The sequence below is a fragment of the Engraulis encrasicolus genome, chromosome 24 (assembly GCF_034702125.1).
Source record: "Engraulis encrasicolus isolate BLACKSEA-1 chromosome 24, IST_EnEncr_1.0, whole genome shotgun sequence".
NCBI classification, from domain to species: domain Eukaryota; kingdom Metazoa; phylum Chordata; class Actinopteri; order Clupeiformes; family Engraulidae; genus Engraulis; species Engraulis encrasicolus.
In genome coordinates this window covers 40,406,090-40,434,032 of record NC_085880.1, presented here as the reverse complement: position 1 = coordinate 40,434,032, position 27,943 = coordinate 40,406,090, and the positions used below count along the sequence as shown (strand labels likewise).

The 27,943-nt window shown below is 41.2% G+C and overlaps 1 protein-coding gene across 2 annotated transcripts; it reads left to right on the top strand.

Moving 5' to 3' along the window:
• The first annotated feature begins 292 nt into the window (after nt 1-292).
• ddx43 (DEAD (Asp-Glu-Ala-Asp) box polypeptide 43) lies at nt 293-27,908 on the top strand. 2 transcript variants are annotated; one of them, XM_063190924.1, is made up of 16 exons: nt 293-682; nt 906-961; nt 3,438-3,561; nt 4,657-4,812; nt 5,353-5,434; nt 6,346-6,502; nt 8,560-8,678; nt 9,168-9,278; nt 13,403-13,544; nt 18,980-19,080; nt 20,514-20,601; nt 21,139-21,266; nt 23,555-23,664; nt 24,377-24,515; nt 25,088-25,175; nt 27,685-27,908. In XM_063190924.1, the coding sequence occupies exons 1-16, from the start codon at nt 343-345 to the stop codon at nt 27,850-27,852; spliced, it is 2,109 nt and encodes a 702-aa protein (XP_063046994.1). In that variant the 5' UTR covers nt 293-342; the 3' UTR covers nt 27,853-27,908. The 2 variants fall into 2 exon arrangements, with proteins under 2 accessions (XP_063046994.1, XP_063046993.1); XM_063190923.1 differs by having other exon boundaries at nt 4,645-4,812.
• The last annotated feature ends 35 nt before the right edge of the window (nt 27,909-27,943 follow it).

Genomic DNA, 27,943 nt, shown 5'->3' with positions numbered 1-27,943 from the left:
TTAATTTATTACAATAAACTATGTGCACATAACAGAGGAAACACACTCTGTGACTGAAAAAAAAACAAGAAAGCAAAATGAAAAACTTAATAAACAAACTAAAAACCACACCTTGAGTATGTACCTTTCTTTGATTTTTGAAACAAAAGCAACCTGTGTCAACAAATGTCTAGAAAACATCCATGGCATGATCCAACTCAGCACTTGCAATGTATGAACTCAAAAACTACAAAGGTCATAGGAGTCATAAAACCGGATGTGAAATATTGGAACTGGAACCGCCGAACTTCGTGTTTGATCACACATGTACCAGTGTTCTACACAACGGAGCGAGGTTGTATAATGTCTGAAGATTGGGAAGAAGATGGGGGTAGTGTCGTGGTTGCAAACCCTGCGCAGACATTTGGAGGATTCAACCAGCGACCCTCGTTTTCCGAAAGTAAAGAAAATGTATATTTTGGGGTAAAGCGTGGCCACCCTACAGCCCTGGGAAAGAGTGGACAAGATGGTCCTCAATGGAGAAACTGGCGAGACAGGAACGACACGTGCGGAGGTGACGGTCAAAGAAATGGTGACCATGATGCTAACAGAAGAGCCCGTGGTGGTGGTCAGAGCAACAGGGAAGATTCCGGTTCCCCAATGGTGTTCAACCTGGATTGTTCCGTTGTCGGACGAGTAATTGGTAGGTTGGTAAAGTTAGTAAAGTTAATACTGAACACATACCCAGTCAATAATTGTATGTCAAACCAGCTAGGCTGCTAAAATGTTAGCTACGATCACTCAGTGCACTTTAGCATCACCCCAAACTCACACTTGCATAACATTAATGAACGAAAAGTACAGTGTGAGACCTTTGTAGGACTGTAGCAAACGTTAAGAGTCGTACTGTTTGTGTGACTTGACAGGTAAAGGTGGAAGCAAAATCCGCGAAATCCAAGATGCAAGTGGAGCACGAGTCAAGGTAGGGATGCATGCATTTGCAGGTGTTGAGCAGTTGGTTCATCAATGCATCATGTCATGGAAGGATACTGGATAGTTAAAGTTCTTGGGGTGAAAAACTGAGCAGACGCAAACAGCGCAATACTGAAGTACATTAAAACATCAGGGATATTTGGCTTTTGGTAAAATGTGACTAAATACTGTAAATTGAAATGCAAGATGTTGCTAAGTAGGCTAAGCTCTACTGCTGGGGAGTGTGTCTATGTTCCCACAGCCCATTGGTCCCACATCACTAAGATTTTTAACATATTTTTTTAGGTCCCACGGCATATTCTTGCAGCTTCATGTTCCCACATTTCTAAGAATTAATACAACATTTAGGCCCTATGTTTCAAAGGCATATTCTCTTAGTTTACTCAGATGTGGGAACAAACATGGAGTTGTAGAACATGGGGCCTATATTTGAATAATTTCTTAAAAATGTGGGAACATGGAGCAACAGGAATAAGCTGTGGGACCAATGGGATGTGGGAACACAGAGCTGACCCCCTACTGCTGTACTTTAATCAGTGCTGGGCGAAAAATTTCGGCCGGGCATTTTCCGCCAGGCATTGAGAGTGTCACTGAAGCCTATGACGGCAGTTTTTAAATCGAATCTGAATCTGAGATGTCTGCTGTGGCAGCATGAGGACTGATACCAGGCCAAAATCAACAGTCCACCTGGCAAATGCCCTGTATGCTTAATGGCCAATGTAAAGAAAAAGTAGTGCAGATATTGTTTGGTCCTCCAGCTGTGCATCAATCTCTCAACCTTGGATTGTGCTTGCTTACTCACTTTCTCTTCACTGTCTCTGTCTTTTTTTTTTTTTTTGTATCTCACATTCTCAAAATCATGCATACACAGAAATTCACAAACAGGATTAAGGGAACATGAGGGTGCGTATATGACACCCCCCCCCCCCCCCCCCCCCCCCCTCGCTACTTACCCAGGTGAAAAACCCATATACTTAAAGTGTACTTTTTTTTACCGTACTTAGTACAAAGCGTACTATTTTCGGCGATTTAAAGTGCACTTCATTGCACTATTAGTGCGCTGAAGCACTACTAAAGCAGTACTTCAGCACACTTGCAGCACACTGAGGATGCTAAATTGGCCCCGCTTTTGGACAACTTTTAAGTGCACTACAAGCATACTTTTGAAAGTATGCTCCAAACACGCTTTTCATGCATTCGTATGGCATTAAGAGTGTGCTTGAGTACACTTCTATAACATTTTATTGTTACTAGAAGTTCAATAAAAGTATATTAACTTCATGCTTCTTTGGACTACATTGGAACATTTTAAGTCTGTAAAAAGTATATCATATTACATTACACACAGCCACATGTCACAGTAGTGTTACAGTATGCATGCCTAGCACGACTGACATTTACAATCATTGCATTGTTACAGAGATTTCAGATACACATATCACTTTATTTCAATCTTGCTCCACCTTCCTGCAGTTGATCACTTGAATTGATCATTAATGGTGAACCTCCTTTCTTTGTTTGAACAACTAGCTCCAACTTACCTCCCACCATGATATCTTGGGAAGTGTGAGCCTATATATACCAGAACATATACGTGACCATCATAATGACGGTGGGAACATGGTCATTTTTTGTGTACCACTTTAAATTTAAAAAAAAAAACCCTACAATAAACACAGAATATAACAATGAGTAATATTTTCATGCAAACCAAAAATATTCCTTCAAGATAAATGGCTTTCTGTTTGAGAAATTTAGCTCCAAGAAGTGCATTGCATGATGGGACATGCATGATGGTGCATGATGGGTAAATGCACTTTGTGTAAGCACACTTTGAAGATATTTGGGTGAAGTACAATCATGGTGCACTTAGAAAAAGTGTACTTGCAATATGTTAAAGCGATATGTTAAAGCGCACTATAGAAAATCACACTTCGAAGACATTTGGGTGAAGTGTAATTATATTGCACTTTGAAAAAGTACAATTGCAATATGTTATTAAAAAATACACTTTAAGTAAGTTCACTATTATAACACTATTAGTATATTCCTCTGAATACACTTTAGCCAAACATCTTCAAAGTCCACTTGAAGTATGGTTCGCTAAGTGTACTTTCTTTGAGAGCAACTTAATTACATCTAATTTTAAGTACACTTTAAATAAGCATATTGTAAACATACTTTTTCTTAGCACAAAAAGCACGAGTGCACTTTTAACATGCTAAGTACACTTCAGTCATGCTTTTATTGTACTAAATTGAACCACTTTTCACCTGGGTAGTAACATTATCTCTCTCTACTTTCCCATAGCCAGCACTACCCCAAAGTCTACACCTGCAACTATATCTACACATGTGTTCATTTTTTTTGTCTTTATTTCCAGCCTTTATCGTTGTGTACTTTAAAGAGTTGACTGGCATCGATGTTCTTTTTTGTTTGATTTGAATATGTTTGATATTTCTTAGATTAACCGTGGCGACTATGAAGCCGAAGTCGTCCTCTTTGGTAGCAGCGATGAACAGAAGAAAGCCAAGGAGATGATCGATGAGTGTGTTTCAGACAATGGACCAAGGTTTCGAGATGGCAATGGTGTGGATGATGTTTTAATTATTAAAATATATGAATGTTGTTTATGTATATAATTTAGAGCAGGGGTGTCAAACTCAAATTGACTGAGGGCCAAAATCGGAATATGTAACAAAGTTGCGGGCCAAGCTCAAGATTTATTTTTAATAAACGGACTAAAATTGTGCAGGCACGCACCTAATTTATTAGCTGTTGTTGTACCATCTGACGTCAGAGTAAAAAAACAATAAAAAAAATAAAATAAAAACACCATTGACCTGTCTACTTGCTGTTTAAGGTGGATTTGGAGGCTAATAACCAATTACTAATCAATTTATGGCCATTAGCTGTAGTTCTACCGATAATATAAGTTAATTAAAAAGTACAGGCATTAGCAGTTGTGAGTCTAAAAAAATGCCATTGACTCATCTACTGGCTATTTAAGGTGGATCAGGAGGATGATTCATTTATGGACCTTAGTTGTTGTATCACCTGGGACCTATACTACAAAGCGGGTTCAGGAGTAAACCAGGTTAAGTTCCGAGGTAAATCATGTAATAGAAGAGCCTGGAGTCCTCATCTTCAAAATGAGGACTCCAGGCTCTTCTATTAGATTAGATGATTTACCTCTTAACTTCACCTGGTTTACTCCTGAACCAACTTTGTAGTATAGGCTCCTGACACCTGAGTGAAAAAAAAAACGCCATTGACCCGTCTACTGGTTGTTCAAGGTGGATTTGGAGGCTCGGCTCCCCGCGGGGGTGGTGGCGGGAGAGGTGGCTCCGTTTGCATTAGCTGTTGTTGTACCATCTGACATCTAAGAAATTGACAATAAAACCGACTTGACTTGGCAAAAAAAAAAAAACAACAAAAAAACACTTCAAGATTCAAGCTTTAATGTGTAATATGTTGTCATATTAGAAATTTGTCTTTGTGTGTGTGTGTGTGCGTGTGCGTGTGCGTGTGCGTGTGTGTGTGTGTGTGTGTGTGTGTGTGTGTGTGTGTGTGTGTGTGTGTGTGTGTGTGTGTGTGTGTGTGTGTGTGTGTGTGTGTGTCTGTGTGTGTGTGTGTGTGCGCGTGTGCGTGTGCGTGTGCGTGCTGTTCAAGGTGGATTTGGAGGCTCGGCTCCCCCTGGCGGTGGCGGTGGCAGCAGAGGCTCCGTTTGGTCTGGCAGCCAGCTGCAGGAGTCGGCCAAGATGTCGGAGCGCAGCGAGCGCATCGACTGGCTCTCCATCCGGGAGAACAAGGACAAGTTTGCCGCCATGAAGTGGGAAGGTGAACCGGCTAGGAATGTGGATTGCATGCTTAGCAAGTTGCTGTGGAGATGATGTCGTTAGGGTTCATACAAATAAATACACTTTAATTACCTATGGACCCCCGGTAATTTGGAATAATTACGGAGAATGTCTTGAGTTCTTAGTCCTGTGCGAATGTGCCATGTCCGCGATCTGTGAGGTAATAATTCCGCCACGAATTACCTACTGTATTTCGGCGAAACACAGACGTCCTGGGGTAATTTCACATAGGCACGCCGTCTGTACCCCCTTGTAATGTCTGTGAATTGAGTAAATAACAGACGTTTATTAATCCCGTCCGAATGCGCCCCGAGAAATCACGGAGGTCCGGGGGTAATTGCGAAATTACCAGGGGACTATAGGTAATATTTATCCCGTGGGAATCGGGCTTAATAGTAGAAGAGGCAGTTTGACATCTCAGTTTTGTTTACAAAAATAATTTCACATTTGTTTCACTTGCCGAAATGGAAAAAAAGACCAAAGTAAGATTCAAGTTAAAGCTTGTCTTTGGTTGATGCAGGTCTTCCTCCTTTGAAGAAGGATTTCTACATGGAGGACCCAGTAGTCGCAGCACGCTCAGCCGAGGAAGTTAAGGAATGGAGGTGACCGTTAAAGTGGCTTTGAAGTGATTTGTGTAAACCAGGGGTGGGGAACCTTTTTCATTCGAGGGGGCCACTTCAAATTCCTCCAAGGGCTGTAAAAGTCCTCCGAAGCCCGTAATATGAACACAAACCAGGATTTCCCCCTGCACTTTAGGCCTATATTGAAGGCAGACCCCATCTTCTCTAGGTCCCTTGAATATTACTTAATTGTGTTGCAAATGTCATTTCCAAGATTCCTTTACAAAATGTCATATTTCATATGAAGCTGCATGACATTAAAATTATGTCGGGGGGGCGGACAAAATGGCCTCAAGGGCCACAAACGGCCCTCGAAACATAGGTTCCCTACCCCTGGTGTAAACTGAGCGCTTTACCCCCAAGGGAAGTGGATGGAGGGGTTAGAATATTGTTTTGTACTGCTGCTGTTGCAGTTTGATGCCTTGACCACCAGGGGGCAGCCTCTGTGAATTATTATCCATGATGTGTGGACTTGTCTGGGCATGCATTAGTTTTTATTGCTGACTTCTTTTTTTAACAATGGTGTATAAAACGTTTGATTTTTTTTGTTGTCCAAATTGCTGACATTCAATGCATTATTGTTGGCTGAGTATGGTTTCAGTGATTTTCAAATGGCAAAGATCTACAATGCAATGTGTATTGAAATGTAACTTGAAGTCTGTCTAAAATAACAGACGCTGGTAAGTGTTATTGTTCACTCTATGAAGTTTTTATCATTAGGCCTGAAGCTAAATATAATTTTATTATTTTTGCATTTGAGTTAACCGTCTCTCTTTCCCCCTTTTCAGTCAAAAGTATGCAAATGATGTAATATAGACATATGTGCCTCATTTGAGCCTCCCCAACCCATCCCTTGAGAAATCCCCAACTTTCCCAACTGCTGTCCGTTACAGAAAGGCAAACAACAACATATTTGTGGACGACGTCCGGGATGAAGACAAACGAGTCATTCCCAATCCGGTGTGCACGTTTGAAGAGTGCTTCCTGCATCATCCAGGAATCATGGACAACATCAAACGAGTTGGATTCGCCAAGCCCACTCCCATACAGGTACTTGGGGGCTGGAAGGAGCCTGCAGTGTCAGTTTTTCAAAGTTTTTCCAAGTAATCCAAATGGTGTTAGCGCTTGGCAGGGATTAACACACTTCTTCTTCTATAAAACATATGTTCACAAAACTGAAACTAAAGGCAGTTTGCAAAATAAAAACTGATGCTAAACTGAACAAAAAAAAACTGTTGTGTTGAAGAATATGGTCAAAACGGTGTTTTCTACCAAGCTCTAACCACCTCTCCTGCACACCGTGCACGGGTAATGTTCAAAAATGTTGTACCACGTCATGAGCTGCTAGGAGAGCTCAGCATTAAACACTGTTGTTTCCATGTCTGTTATATTTACTTTCCTTCTTTGTATTTCATAAACAAAGGCAGAAAACCAAAAACATAACTTAAAACAAACTAACACTTTGAAATTGCCATCACAGAGGCTGATCACACACTGTGGTGTGCATCATCATGAACATAATTTGTAACACCAATAACTTGAATGAATTGGCTCATTTCAAAATGCCCATGGACAATAGGATACAACAGGACGAGCCTTTATTGTGAGTGATTTGTTACTGGAGCTCTCGTGCCCGGGTCGCAAAAGTGCTGTACCAACGGAAGTTGTCATACTCATCAGTACGAACAGATGCGTAAAAAATAATATTACAATAAAATGTAAAGCTACAGAAAATTAAATGGGAAACGTGCATATGAGTATTGTGATTAGAATAGGTGAGGTTTGAGTGAGTTCGAAACTGAAGGAAGATAAGTTTGTCCCGCCCCACACACTTTGCATTTTTTAAACGTGGTATGAAATGCCCCAAGAGAAATATTGACACAAATGCATGTCTACAACGAAATGCATACAGCTGACCTGTTGTTCCCAGAGAAATGAAAAGCACCTGGGCTGCTTCAAGTGAAAGTGCCTCAACGTAAGGAATGAAAACAGGTGTGGAAAAACACAGGGAAAATTTTCATCAAGAAATGAATTGCTTGAATTAGAACTTGTACTGTCAGGCCTTAAAAGAAGGGGAAAGAACGGTGTTTCCCAGCATTAACCACCAATTGGCCTCGTCTTGGGAAAGCACCATGTTCAACTGCATGCTGTGTGTGTACTGCACCACTACTGTTTGTTTTGGAGGTGAGGTAGTCTCATCCTAAAACCTCACTGTCTTGCTGTCTCTTTTTGAAAAGTTTCACCCTCTCTCTTGTTCTATATGACTAACTGATCGATACAAAAAAAAAATACTGCGCTGTGTGTGTGTTTGTAATTATTGTCAGTGTCTTTATCAATATGTTCAGTTTAGTTGAGTCTGGTCAAGCACAATTTCAATCTGTTCTTCTAACATTTTTGACAATGAAGTATAGTTTGACTTAGACATTAATGACATTAATTGGACCCACTCCTCTTGCGCTAGCATTCTGGTTTCATTAGGTTTAATTGTTAAAGGTGCACCAGGTAACATTTTTAGTAGTTTTTTTTTTCCAGAACTCATGCTGCCCATTCACAAATCTTACCTTCATCACAAATTTTTACCACCACCATCATATTCTAAGTTTTCATCATGACTGGGAAAATGTCACTTTTCATACATGAAAAGGTGGATCCTCTCCGTGTTCTGCATTTGAATTACATATTTTTAGCAGCAAAACTTTTTAACCCATTGTGTCCTGGAGCGACACATACGCTGCATTCAAGTTCTTGAGATTTGAGCTGTTTTATGGAAGATGTGGGTATGTTAGCTGATTGAACACTTTATTAGTGCAAAATGAAGGTTCTAGATTTTTAAATGTAACCTATTTCATGTTTGTATATGCTTTGGAGGCTGAGATATTTAGAATTGAATAGGCAAAGGGCACCCTTTCCCAAAAAGGGCTTAGAACAGAATGGGTTAACTAGTAAATAATGTCAGTTTATAAAATAAGTAGGTAATAAGGTTTATTGCTTAATATTATATATTAAGTTTACTACTTAATATTTATATATTTATTATCTTGTCTTGTGTGCTTGCCCTATATCTCGAGTGCTTACTTTACTTCTTTTGTCTCGTGTGCTTTCTTCAGTCCCAGTCGTGGCCCATCATCATGAGTGGGGTGGACCTGATTGGCATAGCCCAGACGGGCACGGGGAAGACGCTGGCCTACCTGCTGCCAGGCTTCATCCACATGGACAAGCAGCCACTGTGAGTACTAGTATGAGGCGGCTTCGACTACTAGCAGTTCATACAGTATATAACAAGTGCACTTGTCAAAGTGTCATAACAGAAGGCAAAGATTTGAGCTTCAAATTAAAAAACGGTACTTATTATTATTATTATTATTATTGAAAATTTAATTTTAGATGCTGTTTCCACATAGCCTGCTATTTTTAAAGCCTATTTTTTCTCCTGTTGAGGTGTAAACGTAACATGTGCATAGAAATAAATACTCCATTGTAACAAATGCGTTTTAGCCCCCTAAATAGGATATTTTTAAAGCCTGCTTTTCTATATCTATATCTGCTGCGTGGAAACGGAAGGCCAAAATCAATGTAACTAGGAGAAGAAAATATCCACATTTAAAAATATCCTGCTACGTGGAAACAGCTCCTTAATTTTTACATTTTGATAATGTTTGTGTTCGATATATCAGCTGAGGATGTACGTACTGTGGATGTATGCATGTACTTCCAGGGAAAGGAACAAGGTTGACGGGCCTGGCATGCTGGTGCTCACCCCGACCCGAGAGCTGGCTCTTCAGATCGAGCAGGAGTGCAACAAGTACAGCTACAAGGGCTACAACAGGTATGCTGCAGGTGTTCAACAAGTACAGTTACAACAGGTATATGTGGGACTACAAGTACAGCTACAAGGGTACAACAGGTTTGCTGCAGTAGTGCAACAATACAGCTACAACAAGTATACTGTGGGACTACTAGAACAGCTACGAGGGCCCAAAAGTGGGTCGCCGAGGTATAGTGAAAAAATGTATGAATTGATCCTTTTATTGCCACTCACAGAACTGAAACAAGGCATGGTATTGAATTAATGACTGTGATCTCCTGTAGTTGATACTAGGGGTGCACCGATACCACTTTTTTGAAAACCGATACAAGTACGAGTACATTAATGTGTGTACTTGCCGACAGGGCCGCTGACAGCTTTGGCTGGGCCCGGGACAAAAATCTCTGATTGGGCTCCCCTTCCACAGACACCGACAACAACCCCACCCCCCCGCAAAAAAACCTAAACAATTTTACCATTCTGAAAACATAACATTGTTCTATCCATGCAGTCCAGCCTACATTTTTTTTAAAGAAACAAAATAGATAGGATTCTCATTCCTATTAATAACAGAAGTGTAGCCTGAGTGTAATTTGGCAATTTGAAGGCTTGCACATCAAAACAATGACTGAGAAGGAGTCACCGTTTGCTAAACTGACCTCAAGTGACGTGACAGAGAGCAAGTGAACAGGAACACACAGAGTGTGCTGCTGTGCTCCCTCCCTCATCAAAGCCTCTCACAGCAGGAGTAGCCTAACACAGGAATATGTCAATTTACTACACTGCACAACGAATCTACACTGTATTTCTCCTCACAAAGTTAACAGGTTGATAATTTGTTAGCATCTGTGCTAAGCGGAGATTTAGCAATAGCGTTGCATAGCGCTGTTTAAAAAGTTGGTTGTCCTTCTCCTGGCCAACGTGCGCCCGAGGCATTATCCCACACAACCAGAGATTATAATAGGCTACTCCTAGAATCTCTATACATGATTGTGTGGGCTCATATGCATTTTATTTTTAACTTTTCTATTGTGTTCATCCGTGTGCTCGTCCCTGCCTGAAACATTTTATTTGGAAACATATTTGCGGAGTAGGCTAATGCGCATATTCATAGATTCTATTAGATATAGGCGTAAGCAACACAGTGTAATTAAGCCGTTGTGGTAATCAAATTATTCAGTGCCCCCTCTCTGTCTGATTGATCTCTGTGTGTCTTGCTCACGGCCTCCTGTGTCAGCTACTTGACGACGGGACTGGAAAAAGTTTGCCGTGTCTTACCTGGATCTGCTGCACAGCTGCTTTTACTGGTACCTGCTGCTGCATCACCCGAGTCTTTTCTGAAATATTTAGCCTATGTAGAGAACCCCTCAGGCTTTTGGCTTCTTCATCTCTTTTTCGCCTTTCTTTCCTTTTCAGCGCTCCTGACTTGTGCATGTTGTTGACTAATTGGCTCGCGCACTGACCACTTATCGAATGATGTCGTCTTTTTTTCTAGAAAGACCAAACCATTTTGGAATAGGGGTGATAGAGGGTTATTGGCCGTTTTTTTCAAGGGCAATGAAGGCAAATATCTACAAGTCATTGTTTGAATGCGAATAAAGCACCTTTCTTCCCTAAATCAACACATTTTTGAAGTGACCATAATATAATTAATCCCAACGTCATGGGGGCCCAGTTATGGGCCCAGTTATGGGCCCCCCTAGTCCAGGGCCCGGGACAAAAAGCCCTTTTGTCCCCCCCTGTCGGCGGGCCTGCTTGCCGATACAGAGTACCGATACCTTTTACCACCAAAATACAATACAAATAAATGCATGGCCTTGTTTTTTTCCACCTGTGATATTTTTATTATCCATTTCCATGTAGATTTAAATGTTAGTAAATGTATGAGGTGGCACTTTATCCATGCTACTTTCAAGTCCACAGAACGTGACAAGATTTTGCATTTTTTTGTGTAATAGCAGTATCGTTTTTGGTATCGGCAAGTGCTTGACGAGTACGAGTATGAGTATAATGAGCCGTATTGGGTGCCGATACCGATACCAGTATCGGTATCGGTGCATCCCTAGTTGATACACATGCTGTATTTTAGCATACAATACAAATAATGCTGATGCATATTGTTAAATGCATGGATATTGTAAGTTTCCGGCGGCACAACAAAATATTGGGTCACAATGTCATGACCATGGAAAATTGTGGGTCCCAAGACTATTCAAGTTAAGAACCACTGATCTAGAGTAAGGTCGCCATATTCCGCCCACTTCACTGATCACTTCACTGAAAACGTGATAATATCACTATTTCAAATACTATTTAATTATTCTATCGTATATTTTTGGATAGCGGCAACTGTGTAGATGAGGTAATGAGCAATATTAGCTAACATTAGTAGCCCTTTCTATCGTAATTTGGCGACAACGTCCAGCATGTCCACAATCTAGCTTCAGCACAATTCTCCGGCGAAAGGCTCCCAATTCCGCCCGCTTGATTTCAGGTCACGTCTGTATTTCCGTTACTGTTCATTATTCCTTCATGCTGTTGTGTTGATTTCGTTGACACGTGTAGTCCTGGCTTTGCCGATGCAGGAACTGTGATTAGTTTGGTTGTTACTGTGGAAACGGTTGAATAATTTTGGTCCTAAAGTGAAACAGGGAAGCGGCCAGGGCGAGTTTATAGCCAGAATGTCGTCGTGAAATTAAAGTTCCATCTGCCGTTACGACACCCTTCATTACAATGCTGTTTATGGCCGTTTGACTCGGTTTTAAATGTCATCACCGTTTCAAATATTAAGCATACAAACTCCGTATCATGTCGATATCCATTCCTGACTTAAACAGTGGATACATAATTAACTATAATCACTTATAAGTAGGCAGGCGGAATTAGGCGACTTTACTATAGTGGTTTTCAAAGTGGGGGCAAGGGAACCCCAGGGGGCTGCAGAAGAAGGTGCTAGGGGGGCTGCGGCTGGTTAGCAGGAAAAGCATGGCAAAAAATATGTTGATATAACAACATATTAAATGACTAATGTACACCATAAAAAGTAATACAAAAAAATAAATAACTGAACAACATTCCAAAACTGCATTATAATAATCAATTGCATCTCAAATACATGTCTTTAACTCAATTTCAAATTAAAATTTGGGATAAGGAGACGAGAAAACGTTGCTGTAAATTGGTAATGTGTGTGCGATCAATGTTGCCAACATTGCACAGATTCACCCTGATATCTTGAGCACCTCGTTGGTGCTTTTATTTTTTCGTGTGTGTTTGTATGGGTATGACTCATGTGTTAAGAGCAGCTTACTAATTTACTAATGACCTGCTTAGAGTGGCAGGGCACTTCATTTGACTGTCGCTGCAGCCAAACAATGACAGAGCAGGGACTACTTTGATCCCTTTTTTGTAATGCTGTACGCCAGGGTAATACCACTCTTCATGCCTTGCTTGAATTAGCTCCTCCTGAAATGACTAGACCTCTGCTTTGTCATGGCAGCTTTGACTGTGTGTACGCATACGCATACAGTAAGCTGCTGTTCCTTTACCGTACCCTGCGGTTTGAGTAACTGTGAACGCTCTCTTAAGATCGGGTAGACATTTCCATGTTTGACTAATGTACCAATTGAAATACATATACATTGAAATGGGCACCGGAATTTCAAAGCAATCTTGAAATGACTGTGTAAGAATAGGTCGATGTTAATGGATAATTAAGTGTTTACAGTTATGTAAAGTTGTGAACCGTTAACTTAAGCGCATAGTTTATGGTCTCAACGTGTTATTTTTTGTCAATATTTTAATAAACAACTGTGTGAAAATAGGATTTGTGCTAGGTGTAGCTTTTGTAAGTGCTCTTCATCTATTCCTGATGAGTTGGCATGAAGAAACTGTATAAACGGTCATGACGAGAAATTATGATGCCATTACACACACACACACACACACACACACACACACACACACACACACACACACACACACACACACACACACACAAACACGTTTTTCTTACAATGATGTTGCAATTTGTTATTGTGGATTGAATTAAAGCCTTTCTTGGAGATTGCATTGTCTTCTCCTCCTGAATCACCAAGCAGTCTCAGGTATGTGTGCAGTAACTGTTATGTGATTCTGTCCATCAGCATCTGTGTGTACGGCGGTGGCGATCGCAGGGCACAGATCAAGGGCGTGACCAACGGCGTGGACATCGTCATAGCAACGCCGGGCAGACTCAACGACCTGCAGATGAACGGCCTCCTCAATTTGAAAACCATCACCTACCTGGTGAGTAACCATGACAACCATCACCTACCTGGTGAGTAACCATGAACACCATCACCTACCTGGTGAGTAACACACAATCACCATGACAACCATGACCTACCTGGAGTAACCATGACAACCATTACCTACCTGGTGAGTAACCATGACAACCATTACCTACCTGGTGAGTAACCATGACAACCATCACCTACCTGGTGAGTAACCATCACCATGGCAACCATTACCTACCTGATGAGTAACTAAGACAACCATCACTTACCTGGTGAGTGACACTAAATTAGATTACATTCTTTATTGTGAAAACTGAAAATAAAGTCAGAAACCAAGCACCCGTTGCTTTTATTTTAATATAGTAACGTTTCAGACAGCATGCGAAACGTCACTATATTTAAAGGGACACTGTGTGAGATTTTTAGTTGTTTATTTCCAGACTTCATGCTGCCCACTAATGTTACCCTGAATTCTAAGTATTCATTATGACTGGAAAAATTGCACTTTTCATACATGAAAAGGAGGATCTTCTCAATGGTCCGCCATTTTGAATTTCCAAAAATTGCCAATTTTACCTGCAAAAATGATTGTACTTGGACCATACTAGAAAATATTTTATTACTTAGTAAACTTTCATGTAAAGATGAAATTTGGCCATTGGCAGCCCAGTTTCAATGAACAGCATAGTTGCAGTACCATTTTTGACCATTTCCTGCACAGTGTCCCTTTAAATAAGAGAAAAGGGAGCTTTGTGTCGCAGACTTTATTTTCAGTTTTCATGTGACTTTGCTAGTCCTGCACCCACTCTTTTTGAGACGGATGTTCGTGTTTTTTTCTTTGTTAAACTTACAATTCTTTATTGTCCCATAGAGATATTTGTTTTCACATCGGACAGGTCAGTTCCATCAGGCTCAGCATTAGTTAGATCTTTGTTTTTCACATCTGCTATACAATACATGTGGCCACCATTTTACTTATATAGGCCTAAACACCCTCAGACATCAACATACAGAAACATGCATCTATCTATATACATCATTTTAATGTTATGCAGTTTCACATGAAATGTTACGTATTTTGTAAAGAAATGTTAAAAATTACATTTTCAATACAAAATAAGTTATTTTTTAGGGGACCTAGTGAACGTGGGGTCTGTTGAAAATGTGACCGCCATCCATAAAGGCCAAAAGTGCAGGGGGATATCCTGGTTTGTGTTCATAGTATGGCCCTTGGAGGATTTTCATTTGAAGTGGCCTCTTGAATGTAAAAGGATCCCCCACCCCTACATTGACCTCATTACATACTCTGCAATCTGCTGTGATTTGCATACAGGGTACAAATGTAGGCGTGTATTGGCTGGCGGTGTTAGGAAGATGTTGAACACAAAAGGCCAAGTTTTGATCTGGCTCAAACCGAGCGGGGTAGAAATTAATAGCCACATCTTACATGACCAGAAACTAGTGTGCGGCATTCGCTTCAACTGAGCTACTGTTGACGTGACATTTACCACAATAGAAAGGGAAAGTCTCTTCGCTCAGCAGGTGGGGCCTAGAGGAACTAAGTTGAAATTTGTTTCATGATGCCATATGATTTAGCAGTTACAATGACAGTGGAAACTGGAAAATATTTGTTTCAAACAGCTGTAGCCACACAGATAAAACATCTCCATACTTGCACACCGTGGAAAGAAAGATGATTGATTAATTTATGTGAGTTCATCTGTAGTTGTGATTTACATGTTTTGTGCAATACAAACAATACTTATTTATTGTTGTAGTGAACATACAGCTGCTGACCAGCAACAAGATATTTGATGCTCATTGATGCACATTTTGGGCAGTCATGGCCTAATGGCTAGGGATGTGGTCTTGAGATCAGAGACCTTCCGGTTCAAATCCCACCCTTACCTCCCCCTACACTTCCATGCATGGCTGAAGTGGCCTTGCGCAAGGCACCTACTGTACGTAAACCCACATTGCTCCGGGGACCGTAACCAATACCCTGTAATTAACTTAGGTTGTTTTGGAATAATTTTTATTTTATTTTTTAAGTGTCAGCTCAGCTATCTGTAATGTAATGTTATCCGTCATACGCAAAGCTGCATTGCATTGCCTGCAGATGGCAGCAAAGCCAACAGAATGTCACAAAATGTGTCAAAGCCCAAAAGTCAGGCAATTTGTTACGGCACGTTTCATCCAAAGACCAAATGTGGCAGCCTGCAGAGCTGACTTTGTTCCCTCAGTATGTATGGCCGCAGATTTGTGAATTTGCCCCAGATTAAGTTAATAAGTGCATGTGATCATATCAATATGCCAGAAATGATGTAATACCATTAACTGGCAATAGAGGATTTTTTTCAAATTCAGGTCATGTATTTGTCAATTTAGTCTCCCACACTGTACTGTGTACTGTTGCATTGCCAGTAATGAACTAGGAAAGTCCCAGTAACGGTTGGTGCACTCATTTTTTTTTTTTAAAGGGGTGGAGGGCAAACTTAGCCAAATGACTCCAGTGCTCTTCGAGGGTGTAGTCGTGAAAAACATTGCTTGGCCGAGGAACACATTGATACAGTGATTTTAAGATCGTTTTATTTAACTTTTATACAAAGTGTCACCTTTGCCTTTCAGTGTTGTGGAGGTGGTCTTTCTGTTAAAAACAGACACATGCTGGACAAAGTCACACACTTAGGCTGTAAAATAACTGGAACAGAAGTTAAAAGTATCAGGCAAATCTCTGATGAGTACACTACCAGCTTGGCATTAAAAATAGTAGATGATCCATCCCACCCCCTTTTCTTTGAATACTCCCTCTTCCCATCTGGACTTAGATACAGGTTACCCTGTTTTAGAACTAATAAAGGGTTAACATTGTTTGTGCCTAGAAGCATCCAACTGTTGAATAAGTTAAGTGCAGACAGAGTTAATATAATAACTTTAATATACTGAATGTATAGAATTTTAATTTTAATTTAATTATTTCTATGCTACCAGGACTTTTTTATTTTTTATTTTGAATACTGTGTATGTTTTGTTTGTTTTTTAGTCTTGTCCTTGTATAATGTCGTAATTGTCTGTATGTTCAAGTGTTCCCAAAACGCACAACAAATTCCACCTGGGGCAATAAAGGTATATTCATTCATATTCATTAATTCATATTCAAATTCATAGTAAGGGATACTAGGAGTATAATATCCAGTCTCTCAGGTATGAAAGTCCATGCAAGGTTAGCACAGCAATATCATGAAGTAATCAAAAAGAAATTGAAAAAAAGTGTGACTACAAATTAAGAAAATAAATGCTTTGGAATGTACTGGCATATTGCCTGGCGCTACTTACGGTTGCCCCAGTAGCCTAAGGGCCTCTACACATGCAGCGCGAGCTGTTTGTAACCAACCACCTCGCTCTTCTCTAGACACGGAATATCCCAAGTTGTGTGAGATGCGTCTACATTACATTTTGAAACTTCATTTATGATTGGAAAGGTGTACTAAGATGATGTGTCCATTGAAGGCGTTTGGGTTAGGGATGCAAACGATTAATCGATTAATCGACTTTAATCGATCAATGCATTAATCGCAATTAATCGACAACTCAACTGACAAGAGATCCAGGTGAAATAGGCATGTGAAGAGGGGTGTGAATAGTGGGAATACAGTATTTACTGTAAATCACCTTTGGATTAAAGAATTGAAATAGAATTAATTTAAATGTGGTATTTTATCTAAAGAAATTTTTTTAGTTTTTTTTTCGAGAAACATTGAGATTTCGGGGGGAAAACGCCGCTTATCAATTAATCGTAAGTCGATCGATAAGGCTATCAACTAATGATTAATGAATTAATCGATAATTTGCATCCCTAGTTTGGGTCCTCTTGGGTCTATGTGCTTGGTTGTCACCTGGAGGATGTATGGAAAACCATTCTCAGCTTGCATGTAAGTGCCTTAGGGTCCCTGTGGATCATTCAAGTCCTTTAAATGCCTGAAATACAATGTGTATTCAAGGCCTTAAAACGCATTAGATTGTACTTTTCTTCAAGGTCTGGCTAGCATTGCATTTTGGGCACGATGAAAGAAAAGATGTCTTTTTGTCTGTGTTCAGCTGATGATTGTCACAGTGCTCACCTCAACTCTACCTGCCAGACGTTGCACAAGTGCAGGACCAACTGCCAGTCACCACACCCAAAATTTGTGTTTGCATTTTAGACCTCTGTTAGAAACCTCCCCTAGACCTGCCTGCGTCAGCTGCCTACAACCAATACAAGCTGTCCACTGAGCCATGAATGGGAATTTGTTTTCCTCAATAATGGTCATAATGCAGGACAAGCTGACTTTTTGTGGCAAGAGGTTAATTGAATTGGGTTTTGTTTTTAACACTTTTAAAAAAAAACTATTTCCAGAGGTCCAAAAACGGTCTGAAAAAGGCATTGCATTTGGTGATCAAAATAGTGAAAATGCTTAATGGCCCTGCAGTGGCCTAACAGTAGGGCGCTGGATTACTATGCTGGCGACCCGGGCTCAGTTCGGGCCTGTGTCATTTGCAGATCCTCCCCCATCTCTCTTTCCCACTCACTTCCTGCCAGCATCTCCAACAGTCCTATGAAATTAAAAAAGCCTTTAACATTTTTTTGTGTGAAAATGCCCTTTCACCGTGTGATGTTTGACTGTGATTAAGTAGTGTTGTGTGCAAAAATACTGAATCGGAGCAAGATATCGCAAAACACGCCCACTCAATGCAAAAGCGTGTGCTCAAGTTGGGTCTCCTAAGGGGGCGTTGCATAGAGGTAGAAAATAACACTAGAGGTGGCACTGGGAAATGGCACATGGAACTTCCCAACTTCCGTAGGTAGTGTAGGCACCTTCAGTCAATGGAGAACACGGGCACCACTGTCAAAAAATTGACTAAAACTGTGTGAATATGAAGTAACACATTGATCAAAGACCAGATTTGAAATGTCAGGAAATATGACTTAAATTATATGAGTCGATAAAATACATATAAAAATCAAATTATATATTTTATGAACATATTTAGCAACACACTTCAACTCTTGCCCTTGTGTGTTGATGGACATTTTCACACAATTAAGCCATTTTTGACAGAGGTGAGCCTCCTTCTCCATTAATTTCCATTTCTCTGGTCTACCTACAGATAATGGCCGCTACAGATTGCCGTAAAAAGGGGGGCGGGGTCACCTCTAGTGTTATTTTCTACCTCTATGGGGCGTTGTGCCCTACTTCTTCTTCTCTTTTTGAGGTATTTGCGCAAGACGTGCGCTACCGCCATCTACAGCGCTATGGGGACTTCGTTGATTCTCAACCTCAGGACTCTGAAGGTGTCTTAAAGGAAGGTCTCCTAAAGGGGCGTTCACCCGACATAAAGTGGATACCGGAAAATAAACAAAATGGCGCTTCTTGTTAGATCCACCTTCTTTGGTTGTGTGTGCAGGTTTTGGACGAGGCCGACCGGATGTTGGACATGGGTTTCGAACCCCAGATCATGAAGATCATCCTGGACATCCGACCCGACAGGCAGACCGTCATGACCAGGTGTGGGGCCCTTTTTAAATTAATTTATTTTTAAAATGAATACATTTTAAGAAGTCTGCACACCATTCTCCAGTTTCTCTTAATTTTATAAGGCGATATTTGGGCACCATGCCCTGCATCAGAGGTCTGATAAGGCCACAAGGGGGTGTCTGCAAGGCAGGGCTTTGAACCTGTTCAAGGAACGAAAACGAAAACCGGTAACTTTTTGTATTTTACAGGGAACAGAAACTAAACCGGAAACGTTACTATTTTTTATGTTCTGGAACGGAAACACTTATTTAAAAATAATGGTAACTGGTTAATACTGTTCCTCAAAAAAAAAAAGTAATTATTTCCCTGCGCATGTTACCATGACGTCTGAGGTTCACGTCCTGTGTGACATCAAACATTCTCTGACTGTAATCCACAGCTCTCTCTCCATTCAAAGTCTCCATTCCACATCTTAAATAAGAGAAACCACTGTCATACAAAAGGGCAGAGTTTCCATTGCATCATTGTAAGACATTGCAGAGAAGCGTGTGTAAAACGCACCGAGAATGTTCAACGTTATTGGGCATCCATGGCCGCTTCAAATATGCACAAACTCACGATGTCCATCATAGTGCTCCCCGTGACCCAAGTCAGCGTGGAGCGCACATTTTCATCATTGTGGTTTATTCTCTGCTTCTACGCTTAGGTCGTCCCTGAATGACAAAATTCTGGAGGATATTCTTTTCATCCGCTTGAATAAACAGTTTGGAATGTAGGCTGACTCATTGCACTTACGTCTTTCTTGGTTAACGTCAGATAGGCCTATGGGAAGTAATCAGCTGACAGGAACGAAATTAACCGTTCCGGGAACAATATTTTTTTGTTCTAACCGGTTCGGGAACGTCAATTTATTGTTGGAACTCATAACCGGAAACATTATAATTCCGTTTCTGTTCGAAACGGAACGTTTGGAAAAAAATAACGGTTCAAAGCCCTGGTGCAAGATGAATTCTCTTTGAGCAGTAGCAGATGTACAGTGCACATTATTGATTAATTCACACTGAAATATGCTCTCCTGCCGCTATACAGTATAGGCTACATATCAGATTACTGGAAGAGGTTTGAAGAAAAGACGTGCCCAACATTGGCTCACACATAAACATCAAGTGGTTTTGCTGCATTCGTCATTCCAGCTTTGAGTCAAGCTGAAGATCAACCGGCATACCAATTTGCACTTCTAATTTCAATACATTCATGCAGGGCTGATAGTATTCAGGCGCAGTGCCCGATTTCAGGCTTGGCAGAGTTTGTCTGTAACATATATTCATGACCCATTAGGTTTTTCTTTCAAAAATGGTTAAAGGTTCAGGCTCAGAATACTTTTTTACTATCAGGCCTGTTGATGCAGTCATTTAAATCGTGTGTGTGTGTGTGTGTGTGTGTGTCCGTGTCCGTGTGTCCAGTGCCACGTGGCCACCAGGTGTGAGGAGGCTGGCCAAGTCCTACCTGAAGGACCCCATGATGGTGTACGTGGGCACCCTGGACCTGGCAGTAAGTACGGCAGGCAGGATGGTCGACCTGAATATACTACACAGTGTGTACCTCTAATGCAGATCTAACAAAAGACGGGCGGGCGCACCTAGCATCAAGTGTCTTTTATTTGCAAACTCCTTTCGATCGACACTTAGTGAAAGTTGCTCCCGCTCCTCCTTTGTTACATCTGAAGTTTTCATTTGGGCATCCTCAAAGTAATAATGAACACTAGGTGAAGCCTGCTCCTTGTTACAATTGCATACATTGCAAGCAATGAATGCACCTGCGAATATGTATTACAGTACTATACATGTTAGTGACTGTTTGTGTCATCTGTCATTGATGGATTTCTAGATTGTATATACGGTATAATATGATTTTTAGATTATGAAGTATATATTATATGGTTCTAGAATATCTACAGTATATTTTGATTAACTTTATCCTTCATGTTTTTTTTTTTACTTTGCTATGATTTCTCTGTTCTCATGCCAGCTGTCTGCCCTTTTACTTTTTTAAATAACCTGCTGTTTTGTTCTGTCTTCTTTTTAACAGGCCGTGAACACGGTGACACAGCAGGTCTTGTTTGTGCAGGAGGAGGAAAAGAAGTCCTACTTGTTTGACTTCATCCACAACATGGAGCCCAAGGACAAAGCTCTGGTCTTCGTGGGCAGAAAGGCACAGTAAGCTGAACTACACGCAGACAGACACACACACACACACACCTGTCTTTGTGGGCAGAAAGGAACATTAAGTTGACCTTGTACAAGTATAAGCAGCTATAACGGCTATGACTCAGTTGTGTGCGGCTCACTGCAAAGTCAGAAATGCTTGCATGCACACGGACGCACCCACGCACACCCACATACACTGGCACACCCACACGCATGTGCACCTACACACACACACACACACACACACGCACAAGTACACACACTGGCACACATTCATAAGCACTCACACAGACACACACACCTGTCCATCTTTGAAAAGTCGTGTAATTTTCCACTCAAATCCTACTAACTAAAACACTAAAGACCTGACGATGTGTGGTTGAATGGCTCTGGTTAAACTTTGACTTCACCCACCTGTCTGTGTTTCTAGCCACTGCATTTACAGCAGGTTTGGCCGATTGTGCGTTGGCTCCTTTCAATGTCTGCATAATTTAGGGCATGAGGTGCTCTCTGCTCCATCACCCCTATCCCCAGGACGAAACCCTCTAATGCAGGAGTTCCCAAACTTTTACACCTTTGGGCCCACTTGAAATTTTCACACATGTTCGGGGCTCACCTCTGACCCAATAAACAATACAACTCAAATGAACAGTTGCACGTGTGCACACACGCACACACAAATATGTTGATTTTTAGAAAATGATTTCACGGCCCTCTTGGAATACCTTCAGCGCCTACCAAGAATCGCTGATGTTGTGTTTTCAGGAAATTACCTCTTTACTAGGAACCGAAAGTGATCTTTTGCATTAGGAAGAAAAGTTGGAGTGATGCAATCTCGTTGGTGAGGAACAGATGCCATCACTGTTCATTAAGTAGCTGTGGAAAGATTGACATCATTCGGCTTTGTTCTGCTCTAGGGCGTGTTTCATGTCAAGGTGTCTATTTTCAGGTGCCTACTACCCTCCAGTTGGGCGTGTAAAGTTGACTTCCTTTTAAGATAGATAGACGAGAAATGCTGGAAACTTGAGTTATTATCAAGGTGGTTGTGCACAACGTATGACATAAACACACAATCCATAGTTCTGAAACAATGGAGGCCATTACAGTTTAGTTTTTTGGTATGCATGATTAGGGCTGGGTATCGCAGCCATGTTCCTGTATCGATTCGATTTCGATTCTTAGGGCTTTGAATCGATTAATTACGATTCAATTAGTTTCGATTCAATTCATTCCGAATCGATTCAATCCGTTCTCTTCTTGGTGCCAGGATTTCCCCCAAAAGATGCTGTTGTCTATTTTTATATAATAATGTCAAAGGGCTGTGGCTTGACAGTGTTAACAGATTGCTAATTTGTAATAAGTAGGTCTAGGCCTAATTGACTGATACCTACTGGGTATTTTCCATAGACCTAAATTAAAAAAAAAAAAAAGAACAAAAGGAAAAAGAACCAAAAAATCGATTTTGTGCCCTGTGAATCGATAATGTGAATTTCGATTCGATCGATTATTGATTAAATCGATTATTTTACCCAGCCCTAGTCACTCCTCTTGATGAGCTTAAGTAATTTGTGGAATTTGAGAGCACAGGTAGAGGAAAAATGAAAGGCAGACTTGCCTCTGTTAATCAAGTTTTTCCACCTATTATTATCAATTCTATTGAAATGATTGGTTTCAGTTTCCATTTCTTGAGCCTGCCTGTCAAATGATGTGTTTAAATTTATGAGGCTGCTGTGTACCAGTGTCTATCAATAATCAGATCCAGTGCAGCCGGTTCTTGGATAAACAAAGCTAAAATGCAGTCAGCTATTATATTTAATGAGAAATTAGTGCAGAACCTGTTGAGGCAAGCTGCATGAGAAGAGTATAGTTGCCACGGTACCCAGAGAGACACAGATAACGGGCAATTGATGAATTCTTCCGTACTGAAACTGACCAAACCATTGGTTAATTCAACCTCAATGGAACAATAACAAAATATTTTTGGAAAGTTCTTCCTTGTTGTTTTTTTTTGTGTGTGTGTTTTCAAATTGACTGCCCTCTACCCAACCTTTCATTGAGTCTGAATGTGTTTATTTACAAGGAACACTGTGGAGTATGATTGGCTTATCCCAGAGAACATCAAGCTTGGCATATTCTCCATTGGCTCCCTGTGCTCTTCATAGATGATGGGGCAGGCAGCATACCATTCGTGGGTGGGCCACAAATATTTTTAAACATTTGAAGTGGGCCCCCCGAGCTGGAAAAGGTTGGGAACCCCTGTCCTAAGGCTTTATCTTTGTTCTTTTCTCTCCCGTCAGTGTGGACGACATTTCCAGCGACCTGACTCTAAGGGGCGTGTCTGTCCAGAGTCTCCATGGCGACCGAGAGCAGTCGGACCGAGAGGAGGCCCTGCAGGACTTCAGAGATGGTAGCGCCACACGCTGCCCAAGCTTGCTCAGCAACATTTTGTTGCCTTTGATTTTTGTCATTTTGCGATCTAATTTCTAGGTCTAGTAGACATGATTAACCAATTTATGCCTGATGCTGTGTGACAGAGATACTGCATTCAGGCCCTTGAGATTTGAGGGTTTTTATAAAAACATGTGTGTATATATGATATTAGATCTGAATGAACACATTCTAATAAGAGTCCTGGCTTTTATTTCATGTTTTTATGTGCTTCAGAGGCTCAGCATTTAGCTTTTTTATAGGCTGAGGGCACCTTTTCCAAAGCAGAAAAGGGCTGAGACATTTAGCAGGTGTTTTTTTGCAGGTGCCTGAGGCTTAAATGAGTTAAAAGGGATATTATGCAGCTATTGGTTGTTATTCCTAGTAACAAGCTTCCCCTACAAACAAGTTAGAAACTTACTTGGATGTAATGCAATTTCCCATAGTCAACTAGCAATTTTCAAGAAACACACCCATGGTGTGTTCACGAGGTTCTTTTTAAGTATCCATACCAGCTCTAGTTTCAAGCATTGTTCTTTCCCCGGTAGGCCACTGGGGCTGCATGTTCAATTCATTAACTCGTTCATTAACTTTCTTTTTGTTTTCTTTTGGTAGGTTTTAGAAGCTGTGGAAAATGACACAATACATGATCGTGTAGTGATTTGATGTGCGTCCCTTTATTTCCTTCCCAGGCCATGTGCATATCCTGGTGGCCACAGACCTGGCGTCTAGAGGACTGGACGTCAGTGACATCACACACGTCTTCAACTTCGACTTTCCACGGAACATCGAAGAGTACGTTCACCGCGTGGGTCGCACAGGCCGAGCAGGGTGAGTAAATCAGTCACACACACACACACAAACACTTTCACTCGTCTTGGCCAGGAAGCCTTGCCAGGTCAAAATATGAGAGTCTCTCTCTCTCTCTCACACACACACACACACAGACTCTGTAAAGGCCTTACAAACGGAGTATCTAAAAATGAGTCATGCATTTAAATTGTTACTTTTGGAATGTGAATACCAGTGCCAGTATTGACGCAGGATGATGTCACAGTTGAACGTGAAATGAGAGTTTATTTTTAGTTTTTGATGATTTTATTATGCCGTTTATCATACCATTTGACCATTATGATTTTGTACATCTCTTTTTTTTTACATGCAAAATACCAGAAATCTGTTGCTGTGTTAATAGATATGGCAAGTCATGAAATTTGTTTCAGTTTAAATAAACATGTTAAGTCATGAGCACACTCAGTCAAACTGATATCCATTCAGCTGTGAGCACTCACACTCACACACAGTGACATTGATTTCACAGCGAGAGCAGATTCCGGGCAACGTGTGACAGGCTTCAATTCCCATAAATGTCATTTACATTTTGTCTTGTGTGTTCTGCGTAGGCGGTCAGGTATATCCGTGACACTGGTGACGCGAGAAGACTGGAGTAAAGCGGCGGAGCTGATAAACATTCTAGAGCGAGCTGGACAGGTGCGGTAGCAAGTACACTACACTACACTACACTACACTACCCAGCAGGGCTTGACATTAACTTTTTCGCTTGCCGGCTACTATGGCTAGTGGTTTTCCCGAGTCACTAGGCAATCAGGTATTCCATTAGCCACACATTTTATATTGATTTTGTTTTCTTTATCATGATAGTGTTTGTCTAACTTCAGATGTGGTGCTAAAGCAAGATGAGAGTGAAGCTTTCTACATGGAGGTATATCAAGCAAATAGAAACTTTAGAGTTACTGAGCTTTTTCTTGAACTTAAATACAAACAATAGATACACCAGGGGCAAACAACAGAACATGGGCTACTATGATGCATATGTCGTACCAAAGAATAAGCTGCCAGCCAAATTGGCTAGTGACACTGAAAGTAGCCACAGCCAAGTTTTACCAGCATTTGGCCGGGTGGCAGGTGCCAGTGTCAAGCCCTGCTACCCAGCATGCACCACTTCACTTCACTGCACTGCACTGCACCAGAGACGGTCTTATACGAGACAAATCACTCATAAAACCTTCCATAGGAATGAACGAGAGCATTTGGCTACGCGAACATGGCGTTCGCTGACATCACTCCCACCTGTCCGGTAACGAGAGCCAATTGCTTGCTGAGCTGCGCTGTCACTTATCCAATCATCTCGACGCAAGTGCAAATGTAAACCTTTACGACTGCTCGTACCTAATCGGTTTGTTTGCTGGCGGCCATGTGGTTTGTTTGCCGTCCGTGGAAAATTGAAGTCATTGTGAATTGGGCAGAGAGCGCAAATCGACCATTAATCACCTTTCTGCGCCCATCCAAAATGCAGGTGCAGGACAAAGGGACAGATAATCACGGAAACAAAAACGGCCGTGTAGGCCCTACATGTGCACACCCGTTGTGGTTTTATGGTTGAAAACAAATAAGTAAGAAAAAGCAAAACTGGAGCAAGTCTGCAAGACATTCAACTTTGCTTTCTCTTATAGGCCTATTTTTCACGGTTGGTCATAGACCTATCAGTTTATAGGCAACAACATGATATTTCAAAACACCAATTTTGAGGTAGGCTAATTCATTAATTTACTCAATAGCCCTTTTTTATTATTTATTTATGAGCCGGGACGGCCATTGTGCTTAGCCTACTGCTTAGGCTATCAGAAAATAAATCCAGTGTTCTTTTCTGTACAATGACCGAAGAATGGATGCCCGTTTGACAGCCGGCCGGAAGAGGTGAAGTCGACGCAACTTGCTCCCACGGGCCGCAAAACGGAACGTTGTCGTGGAATGTTGCGCATGCGCAGTTCAAAAATAGCATAAAGGAAAACGCTGTTTTAAGTGTTTCTTTCATGTATGCGGTCATTCTAAGACTGCCATTAGAACCAGTTTTTCATTGTGATTCCAACCATATGAGTTGTGTATCGCTGTGTTGTCCCATTGTCACACACATTATTTCCCCCATTCATTCTGATATACCCCATCACTGACTAATCTCAAATAGTCAGTTTGAGGCGTAGCCAAGATGGCCGCCGAGTGATGGGACTTATGGGAACAGACTTTGACTGCACTGCACTACACTACACTCCCTCATCACTCCCATGTATGACTCATTGACTGGTGGCGCAACCGCATATTTAAGAATTTAAGAATATGAGGGGGTGTTGTCCCATGTCATCCTGTCTTTTGTCCTGGGGGAGGAATTGTGTTAGTTTGTCTTTGTTCTTGTATCAGACACACTGTAAATGGCACAGAATTTTCAGCACCATAAATAATCCATATTGCTGATGCCACTATTGTATTAATTAAATTAAGGACTGTAGGACTGGATTGAGATTAAAGCCGATTGCTGGCCAAAAGTCGCCATGACAAAATTCACGTACACTACACTGCACTACACTCACTCATCATCCCCATGTATGACTCATTGACTGGTGCCGTAACCACATAGCTAAGAATTTTTAAATATGGGGTGGATTTGTCCTAGCCTGGCGATGCCATCCTATGTACTTCCACCCAAAGATTTTGGCTCCGTACATAGTCTGGCCCAACCCTCCTAGCTCGGTTCGCTCACGGTTCTGCCAATCAGCAAACAGTTGAGAGTGGTGACGCAGAACTCACCCGCGAAGTCCGTTACTGATTGGAGTAACTGCATTAGACACACTGTTGCACTGTTACAAATTGCACAGAACAATTGTCTGCAAAGACGATAAATAATCTATATTGCTATAATGTCACTATTGTATTAAGGACTGTAGGACTGGATTGAGATTAAAGCCGATTGCTGGCCAAAAGTCGCTATGACATTAAAAAATGTTCACCTTTCAAAATAAGAGTATAGGTAGATCTCATTATGTATTGTGTGTGCGTGAATGTGTGTTTAACGTTGTGTGTGTGTTGTGTGTGTGTGTGTGTGTATGTGTGTTTAACATGTGTTTGTTTGTTTTACGTGTGTTTGTTTGTTTTACGTGTGTTTGTTTGTTTTACGTGTGTTTGTTTGTTTTACGTGTGTGTTTAGGATGTTCCTGAGGAGTTGGTCCAGATGGCGGAGCGCTATGAGAAGAAGCAGAGAGAGAAGGCCATGATGCCCCCAGGCAGCGGAGGAAGAGGAGGCACGAGGGGGGGAGGGGGAGGAAGAGGAGGAGGGAGGCGCGGCAGGGACGACTTCAGCAACTGGATAGTCTGAGGATGACGATGATGCAGAGGGCTATACGAAGAAGCTGGTTCAGGAGTAAACCAGGTCACGTTAAGAGTTAAATCACCTAATAGAAGAGTCT